Raw genomic sequence first — 10,575 nt, 5'->3', positions numbered from 1 at the left:
ATGGGTGCACCTCAGCCACGCTCAAGGTCCTAAACGACATCATAACGCCATCGATAAGAGACATTACTGCGCAGCCGTATTCATCGACCTGGCCAAGGCTTTCGACTCTGTCAATCACCACATTCTTATTGGCAGACTCGACAGCCTTGGTTTCTCAAATGATTGCCTCGCCTGGTTTACCAACTACTTCTCTGATAGAGTTCATGTGTCAAATCGTAGGGCCTGTTGTCCGGACCTCTGGCAGTCTCTATGGGGGTGCCACAGGGTTCAATCCTCGGGCCGACTCTCTTCTCTGTATCACTCAATGATGTTGCTTTGCGACCAGCTCTGAAACCAGATTGCATTATAAGAGTATTCATTACGAATAATAGGAATTTAGGGAGCTATAGAGCTAATAAACTCCTCTGGCATAATTGTGAGGGTATCTGTATGGATCWGGTATTCCCAAACTGGGGTACTCGTACGCAATGCCGTCGGGGGTATGCCAAATAAAATTATTCACATAAAAAAATATATATATAATTTTTTTAACTCTTCACATTTTCAAACAGTACATTTATATTTTCCAACGGGGCTACACATTTGGGTGAGTTTTTTTTCCTTGCCTGAGTAGCCTCGTTTCACTGCCAAAATTAAAATTAAACCATCTGGTGTTTAGAGAAATAACAACACAATGTCAAATACAGGTAGCCTAGTCAAATAATTAACATCCAATCACATTAACAGTTACTCTCCCACGGAAAACCTTCACTCTTGTGCAGACATTTTGAAACGAAACATGACAATTTGAAAAATAAGCCACGGGAGAATTAAGATGACTTGAGTAGTAAGACATGTATAAAAGCAACAGATACCATTAATACGAAGTGGCTAGAAGGGTCTTATATGGTGAGCTACCGAGTGGCTAGGACAGGCAAGCCCCATACTATTGGGGAGGACTTAATTCTTCCTGCTGCCGTGGATATGGCTGGATTTCTGGATAGGGCTGCGTTGAGGTTCTTGCCTTGGCAAATTGCGCTGTTAAGACACTGATGCCCTTTGCAACCACGTACCTATGTGAGAGTGGATTCTCAGTCGTCACTAGCATGAAAACTAAATACAGGCACAGACTGTGTGTGGAATTCTTTTTAAGACTGAGACTCTCTCTAATACAACCCAACATTGCAGAGTTATGTGCAMCCTTTCAAGTACACCGTTCTCAACCTGTGGCGAATTATTCACAATTGTTGATGAACAAATAAAGTTATGTAAGATGGCTAAATAAAGAGCAAAAGTATTATTATTAGTGSCCTGGTGCTATAAGAGCTCTGTCACGTCCCACTAGCAGGTTTGTGACAAAAACTCACTCATTCATATGTTTAATAAATGTATCGTATAGTGTGTGTGTGGTAGGCTGACAATGATGGCAAAAAACAACATTTGAGAGTGCACTGACCCTGGTGCTAGAGGGGGTATGCAGCTGGAGGTTGAATGTGTGAAGGGGTACGGYACTATAAAAAGTTTGGGAACCACTTGTATAGATAAATAAAAATAATGGTGAGGATCCTAAACTTCATTACATTTTTATGCTTGAAAGACTTCTGTCCCTACAATCGGATGTCATTCATTATAACAGACATTCATGAGCCATTTCAGACCATAATACTTTGCGATAGTAACGACCATATATTGCATCGGAAAGAAGATTCAGAAGGACCCCCACATAGCGCAGAAAGGTCAGTAAGTCTCCCCTAAAATGATAATTTCACCTTTTCGATCACTGGTGCACTGATACAAAATCCTGTGGCACACAGTAAAATACCTCAAAGAATAATTGTAGAATGTGGTTTTATTTTAAAATGGCATATTTGATGTGAAAGATACAATTACCTTGATCTACAGCTTCTTAATGGTATTTTTTCCATATGTGGCCAAGCAATTGCCTGTAGAATAAGTTAACTGTTTGTCATACAGAGTAACGATTATGTCATTCTGTTTAACTGTTATACCACGTCATTCGTTACTCCGCATGACAGTTTTTCTATTCTTAAGCTTTTAGGGAATGTAGTGTATATTTGTATGTTTCATTAGTACCATATGTATCTTTATGTGTTAAGGTATATTTTGTCTATGTATTACATAGTGAAAAACAAAAGTAATGACAACATGGTAATTATTATTATTTATTTTTTTGTGAAGGAGCCACCAGCTCTTACAGTTAGGTAAATACCACATGGCAGTAATATGAAAGACCAGCAATGAAGAAGACATTCACAAACTTTGTGGAAAAAACAAAAGACAGGAACAAGGCAGGATCTGAACAGAAGCCRGAATCAAAAACTCGACATGCTCGCCAAGCACCATTTCATCTGGCTTCATCAAGTTGAGAAGTGCCTAAATCTTAAGGAAATCATCAGTGACAATGAAGTAGTTCTTCACATGAACTTCTCAGAAAACTATGCATGTAAAATGCAAACAGAGGTTCAGGCTTTCATTTTGGTGGAGCAGAAAGCAGGCCACCATACAGTTGAAGTTGGAAGTTTACATACACTTAGGTTGGAGTCATTAAAACTTGTTTTTCAACCACTTCAAATTTCTTGTTAACAAACTATAGTTTTGGCAAGTCGGTTAGGACATCTACTTTGTGCATGACACAAGTAATTTTTCCAACAATTGTTTCCAGACAGATTATTTCACTGTATCACAATTCCAGTGGGTCAGAAGTTTACATACACTAAGTTGACTGTAACTTTAACAGCTTGGAAAATTCCAGATAATGATGTCATGGCTTTAGAAGCTTCTGATAGGCTAATTGACATCATTTGAGTCAATTGGAAGTGTACCTGTGGATGTATTTCAAGGCCTACCTTCAAACTCAGTGCCTCTTTGCTTGACATCATGGGAAAATCAAAAGAAATCAGCCAAGACCTCAGAATTTTTTCTTTAGACCTCCACAAGTCTGGTTCATCCTTGGGAGCAATTTCCAAACGCCTGAAGGTACCACGTTCATCTGTACAAACAATAGTACGCAAGAATAAACACCATGGGACCACGCAGCTGTCATACCGCTCAGGAAGAAGATGCGTTCTGTCTCCTAGAGATGAACGTACTATGGTGTGAAAAGTGAAAATCAATCCCAGAACAGCAGCAAAGGACCTTGTGAAGATGCTGGAGGAAACAGGTACAAAAGCATCTATATCCACAGTAAAACGAGTCCRATATCGACATAACCTGAAAGGCCGCTCAGCAAGGAAGAAGCCACTGCTCCAAAACCGCCATAAAAAAAGCTAAACTACGGTTTGCAACTGCACATGGGGACAAATATCGTATTTTTGGAGAAATGTCCTCTGGTCTGATGAAACAAAAATAGAACTGTTTGGCCATAATGACCATCGTTATGTTTGGAGGACGCTTGCAAGCCGAAGAACACATGATGTATGATGACCAACCATTCATTGGCCAAGTCCTTGATCCAGTGGGGAATGAAATTGAGGTGAGCTGCAGGAGAAAAACGTTGGGAAGAACGCAGACATGTGGCCAGAAGCGATGTGATCTTTTACTAGTTATCTGACGTGAAAGCAGTCACCTCAGAGCCAGAGCCATCCACCAATCGCAGTTCAAAACTACACAGCCCTGACTGGGAACAATTCAAAGAGGTGATAACTCAAAGGCTCCACCTAAAACYGGGAGAGTTCACCACAGACTGGGTATTTTGTATCTTGACTTAAAGTGATGGTTAGAAGGCCATGTAAGAGAAGTCAAATGTGAAGAGAAAATAAAGTTATTTAAAAAATTGTTACGCATTTAAGTTTTAAACCAACATTCCAAATGATAAACATGGTGTCATTATTTCATATCATCCTCAGTCTTGTCAGTAGGATAAGATGCCAACCAGGATTTTGTTCATTCYATTTTCAATCCAAGTTCATCACATTTTGCTGAGAATGTTATTCAATCAAAATGCTATACTTTTCAATGATTCAAAATGAATTGATCTTGACTTCATGGGGCGGAAGGTAGCCTGACGGGTAGGAGCGTTAGGCCAGTAAACGAAAGTTTGCTGGATCGAATCCCCGAGCTGACAAGGTAAAAATCTGTTGTTCTGTCCCTGAGCAAGGCAGCTAACCCACTGTTCCCAGGGCGCCGATGTGGATGTCGATTAAGGCAGCCCCCCGCACCTCTCTGATTCAGAGGGGTTGGGTTAAATGTGGAAGACACATTTCAGTTGAATGCATTCAGTTGTACAACTGACTAGGTATCCTCTTTCCCTTCATMTCATATTAATTAGGAGTTCTCATATGCCTTTTCTCAATTTACCTTACATATAAAATTAAGACTAACTGCCAGTGCCTCTCATTTTATAAGTACATGTTTGTTGCTGGGACAGTCTAAGGATCATCCCATGTGGAATCTCACAGTATGTCATTCGATATAACGATGCCACAGTCAGACGGTGTAAAGCAGGTTCTCTACGTCATTTACATAATTTTGTTTAATCAAGCAGAGGAAACAATAACAATCTTTAACCCTTTACAGAAAATACTTTGTCGAAATTGTTCCCCTTTTTTCACTTTTGAGTATGACATTTTGGGTGCTAAAATGTTCAGAGAAAGGTCAAAATGTATGATATTAATTATGATGTGATTTTGATTTTCGAAGCAGTACATGTTTGTTGAGATACAATTACTATCTATAAACAGCTGAACGCTAAGACAATCCATTATTGTTACACCGAATGACATTCATGGAGAAATAATGATTCAAAATTKAAATGCATGGATTATATTTTCAGTGACTAAATCTTGTGTATGTACACTACCAGTCAAAAGTTTGGACACACCAACAATGTTGTTTATTTTTACTATTTTCTATAGTGAAGACATCAAAACTATGAAATAACACATATGGAATCATGTAGTAAACAAAAAAGTGTTAAATCCCAAAATATTTTTGATTTTTCAAAGTAGGAACCCTTTGCCTTGATGACAGCTTTGCTAACTCTAGGCACTCTCAACCAGCTTCATGGGGTAGTTACCTGGAATGCATTTCAATTAATAGGTGTGCCTTGTTAAAAGTTAATATATGGTACTTCTTTCCTTCGCAATGCGTTTGAGCCAATCAGTTGTGTTGTGACAAGGTAGGGGTGGGTATACAGAAGATAYCCCTATTTGGTAAAAGACCAAGTCCATATTATGGCAAGGACAGCTCAAATAAGCAAAGAGAAATGACAGTCCATTACTTTAGACATTAAGGTCAGTCAATACGGAACATTAAGAACTTTGAAAGTTTCTTCAAGTGCAGTCGCAAAAACCATCAAGCGCTGTGATGAAACTGGCTCTCATGAGGACCGCCACAGGAAAGAAAGACCCAGAGTTACCTCTGCTGCAGAGGATAAGTACATTAGAGTTAACTGCACCTAAGAATGTAGCCCAAATAAATGGTTCAGCGTTCAAGAAACAGACACATCTCAACATCAACTGTTCAGAGGACACTGCGTGAATCAGGACTTCATATTCGAATTGCTGCAAATAAAACTCTACTAAAAGACACCATTAAGAAGAAGAGACTTGCTTGGGCCAGGAAACACAAGCAATGGACACTAGACCGGTGGAAATCTGTTATTTTGGTCTGATGAGTCCAAATTCGAGACTTTTGGTTCCAACCGCCGTGTCTTTGTGAGACACAGAGTAGGTGAATGGATGATCTCTGCATGAGTGGTTCCCACCGTGAAGCATGGAGGAGGAGGTGTGATGGTGTGGGAGTGCTTTGCTGGTGACACCGTCTGATTTATTWAGAATTCAAAGCACACTTAACCAGCATGGCTACCACAGCATTCTGCATCAGATGACCTGGCCTCCACAATAACCTGACCTTAACCAAAATTAGATGGTTTGGGATGAGTTGGACCGCAGAGTGAAGGAAAAGCAGCGAATAAGTGCTCAGCATATGTGGGAACTCCTTCAAGACTGTTGGAAAAGCATTCTAGGTGAAGCTGGTTGAGAGAATGCCAGGAGTGTGCAAAGCTGTCATCAAGGCAAAGGGTGGCTACTTTGAAGAATCTCAAATATTTTGGGATTTGTTTAACACTTTTTTGGTTACTACATGATTGAATGTGTTATTTAATCTACAATGTAGAAAATAGTAAAAATAAAGAAAAACCTTGAATGAGTAGGTGTGTCCAAACTTTTCACTGGTACTGTATACAGTGGGGGYAAAAAGTATTTAGTCAGCCACCAATTGTGCAAGTTCTCCCACTTAAAAAGATGAGAGAGGCCTGTAATTTTCATCATAGGTACACTTCAACTATGACAGACAAAATGAGAAAAAAATCCAGAAAATCCCATTGGAGGATTTTTAAGTAATTTATTTGCAAAATATGGTGGAAATTAAGTATTTGGTCACCTACAAACAAGCAAGATTTCTGGCTCTCACAGACCTGTAACTTCTTCTTTAAGAGGCTCCTCTGTCCTCCACTCGTTACCTGTATTAAATGGCACCTGTTTGAACTGTTATCAGTATAAAAGACACCTGTCCACAACCTCAAACAGTCACACTCCACTATGGCCAGACCAAAAAGCTGTCAAAGGACACCAGAAACAAAATTGTAGACCTGCACCAGGCTGGGAAGACTGAATCTGCAATAGGTAAGCAGCTTGGTTTGAAGAAGTCAACTGTGGGAGCAATTATTAGGAAATGGAAGACATACAAGACCACTGATAATCTCCCTCGATCTGGGGCTCCACGCAAGATCTCACCCCGTGGGGTCAAAATGATCACAAGAGCGGTGAGCAAAAATCCCAGAACCACACGGGGGACCTAGTGAATTACCTGCAGAGAGCTGGGACCAAAGTAACAAAGCCTACCATCAGCAAGGGCATTGAAGATGAAACGTGGCTGGGTCTTTCAGCATGACAATGATCCCAAACACACCGCCCGGGCAACGAAGGAGTGGCTTCGTAAGAAGCATTTCAAGGGCCTGAAGTGGCCTAGCCAGTCTCCAGATCTCAACCCCATAGAAAATCTTTGGAGGGAGTTGAAAGTCCGTGTTTCCCAGCAACAGCCCCAAAACATCACTGCTCTAAAGGAGATCGCATGGAGGAATGGGCCAAAATACCAGGACAGTGTGTGAAAACCTTGTGAAGACTTACAGAAAACGTTTGACCTCTGTCATTGCCAACAAAGGGGTATATAACAAAGTATTGAGCTAAACTTTTGTTATTGACCAAATACTTATTTTCCACCATAATTTGCAAATAAATTCATTAAAAATCCTACAATGTGATTTTCTTTTCTCATTTTGTCTGTCATAGTTGAAGTGTACCTATGATGAAKATTACAGMCCTCATCTTTTTAAGTGGGAGAACTTGCACAATTGGTGGCTGACTAAATACTTTTTTGCCCCACTGTATATAAAAGAACTTAACTAGCATGTTTGATATAATTGCACTGTTGGAGCTASGAACACAAGCATTTCTCTACACRCGCAATAACACCTGCTAAATATGTGTATGCAACCAATAACATTTCATTTGCTCCATACTATTATGGCTAGCCCTGTAAAACAACACATTTTACTGCACCTATCCAGTGTGTGTGACATTATTATTTCATACCAAACTCAGACTATACTTACATTCTTCAATTTGATGTTTCCCCAATCATCATCCTAAAAATATATACACAAATGATTAAGTATAATTGGAAATAATTRATGTATTGATTACCTGTGGTCCAAATTCATTGATTGTAAACTAAAACGTGACAGCAACTTTACCTTGAGTGTGCCTCCCTTGACCATAACCTTCTGTCTCTCTGGTTGTACCCCTGACAAGGCAAAGAGCTGAGCCTTGAAGACCATGGGAGGTTCTTCTGTGTTCAGCTCTATTGCATCAAACTTCTCCTTTCCCCATTTCACATTCACTTAGGAAATAAAAGAGAAACAAAAACACAGGTATATGTGAATACCAAGCCGGCATCTGGGAGTGGAGGGCATCTGATATATCATGTCTTGTCAAGTCATGAATGATACAGCACTATCATATGTTATAGTGATAACCTTTGTGATGCAGAGAATGGCTTGAAATAGGAGTCGAATGTTTTGGTTATGTTAGTCTTGATCACCTCATATGCTAACGTTAGCTAGCTAGATTTTAGGGATAATGAAGGCTGGCAAGCTTCCTTGATGTGATGTGCACAGGTAACTACCTTTTTCAGTTACACTGTTTTAACATTAAGTACATCCATAATGTTAACGTTAGCCGAACATAAGCAAGTGAACKACTGCGGCTAACGTTACTGTGCTGATAAAGCGTTAGCATACTAGCTAACCTGTAGCTAGCTAAGTCATCTTACTAAGTYCCATAACTATCTTGCTAACTAGTTACCTTGCTAGCAAAAGAATCACACAAAACTCCATACATTTAGTGGTAACCAATTGGCTAACGTTTGACTAAGTACTTATTTAGCTACAGCTGGTCCCAAAAAAAACGTGCTAACGTTGCAGCAGTTTTCATAGCTGGATAGACTCTGTGACAGTTCAAAGCTGGCTGGTTTAGTAGTTAGCAGGCTAACGCAGTTAGCTAAATATTGACGTGAATTCAGGAAGTTAGTGATGCTGATGGAATTTGTTAGCATAACACAACATATGTACGTTAGTAGCTAGATACCGTAGGCTAAATTAGTTAATTATTTTGGTAGTTATGTCCACAAAACCAACACTGATCTGGTTTAGCTAGTAAATAGTTGGTTAGTTTCTCATATTGTATTTTCTTAAAATCGGAGAGAACACTCCCGAATCGTTTATTTTTGTCGGGCAGCTCGCTAYTTGGTGACAACGATTTACTTTACGGCCTATGATGCTAACTTGCTAGTGTGTTCGCTAGCMTTCCAATAGTGATCACTAAAACACGTGTATAAATAGTTCCGGAAAAAGTATTATCAAGGGAAGTGGTCACCTTATAGYGTTAACATACCTGAAAACACGGGCATATTTCAGGCAGTTTTGTTTGTTAATGTCCAATTCCAGTCGCCGGGACGCGAATTCGCTGTCTGGTGCAGGTGGCTACGATAGGTTTCTGACTAGCTACMCCGTCACCGAACTTCATTTAAGCAGCTCGCACAATGACGCTGCAACTGCATGCCAGTGTGCACGCTGAAACATTATCGATGCGCTCTGCCTGCAGCTATCCAGCCTGGTTCAAATACTATTTTTGTAATCTCATCAAATTCCCACATCAGACACAGCCGATTTAATTGTATTTTATTTTTTTATTTTTTTAAATACTCACCTAAAATAATTTCACCGCTTCCGTCTCCAAGGTTGACTRTCCTGATGACACTCATGAATCATGATCGGTAGAAAACTGACCAAATCCCTAGCCTAAATCTACACAATTGTTAAATTCCAAACCTGGGAAACTCGTTTCCACCTCCTCCCCCTGCGCGGACGACTTGGACATCCACCCCACATTCACTCAGCCTACTGAGTCCACTGGTCTCAATCACACAGAACTACCCTACATTTTGACCTCTTTCTCCAGATAAAATCCAGCGACAAGTGAGGTCCAGCCACAAGACAACCTGCCCACTCGACCCAATCCCCTCTTACCTTCTCCATCTCTGGAGACTCCCATTCCTCACTTCCCTCATCCCTGACTGCACCCCCTCTGACTTCAAGAAAGCCACAGTCGCTCCCCTCAAGAAACGAACATCTGACCCCTCCAATGTCAAAAACTACAGACCGGTATCCCTTTTCTTTCCAAACCACTTGAGCATGCTCTCTGACCAATACTCTCATTATCTCTCAGAATGAACCTCTTGACCCTAACCAGTCAAGCTTCAAGACAGGTCAATCAACTGAGACTGCTCTTCACACTTTCACAGATATCTATCCACTGCCTTCGACACTGAACCATCAGATCCTCCTCTCCAACCTCTCGGGGCTGGGCGTCTCAGGCGCTGCACACTCCCGGATTGCATCCTACCTGGCAGGTCGCTCCTACTTGGTGGTGTGGAAGGGATCGCTGTCTGCACCACATGCTCTCACCACTGGTGTCCCCCAGGGCTCAATTTAAAAATAAAAATATAGGACAAAACACACATCACGACAAGAGACACCACAACATGGTAGCTGCACAAAACATGGCACAAACATTATTGGGCACAGACAACAGCAAAGGTAAGAAGGTAGAGACAACTATGCTCAAACCCTACATCCCAACCAGAGAACTCCATTCCGCCACCTCTGGTCTCTTGGCCATCCCACCCCTACGGGAGGTCAGCTCCCAGGAACCAGCTTCACCCTGATGCTAGGACAGTAGAGTTCCTGCCCATCTTCCCGAAAACCCTACCTCTTCAAAGAGTATCTTAAAACTAGACACCGGCCGTACCCCCCTCTTTTCCAACTAGCATTGACTTTGCTGTTAACTTCTTTATTGAGGAAAATGTACTTACTAAGACTGATATTTGGTTGTCTCACCTAGCCAWCTTAAGATGAAAGCACTAAGTCGCTCTGGATAAGAGCATCAGCTAAATGACCAAAATGTAAAAGCAGCACATCAGTGGTTCAAAATCTTCTTTACCTTGTTCTTTGTCATT

At 40.8% G+C, this 10,575-nt stretch overlaps 1 protein-coding gene across 3 annotated transcripts in view; it reads right to left on the bottom strand.

Moving 5' to 3' along the window:
- LOC111979125 (ubiquitin carboxyl-terminal hydrolase 14) overlaps positions 1–9,090 on the bottom strand; it is a 19,383-nt gene extending 10,293 nt beyond the window's left edge. The window contains exons 1-4 of one of the 3 annotated variants that reach the window (XM_024009424.2): positions 9,005–9,084; positions 8,952–8,974; positions 7,754–7,899; positions 7,613–7,645 (exon numbers count right to left, since the gene is read on the bottom strand). In XM_024009424.2, coding sequence (XP_023865192.1) covers positions 7,613–7,645; positions 7,754–7,899; positions 8,952–8,967 — 195 coding nt within the window. In that variant the 5' untranslated portion in view covers positions 8,968–8,974; positions 9,005–9,084. Of the gene's footprint in view, positions 1–7,612; positions 7,646–7,753; positions 7,900–8,363; positions 8,493–8,951 lie in introns of those variants that run through there. The other 2 variants (XM_024009426.2, XM_024009427.2) reach the window with 2 other exon arrangements.
- Between the last annotated feature and the right edge of the window lie 1,485 nt (positions 9,091–10,575).

The sequence above is a fragment of the Salvelinus sp. IW2-2015 genome, linkage group LG19, assembly GCF_002910315.2.
Source record: "Salvelinus sp. IW2-2015 linkage group LG19, ASM291031v2, whole genome shotgun sequence".
NCBI lineage: Eukaryota > Metazoa > Chordata > Actinopteri > Salmoniformes > Salmonidae > Salvelinus > Salvelinus sp. IW2-2015.
This window is presented reverse-complemented; position numbering and strand designations above follow the sequence as displayed.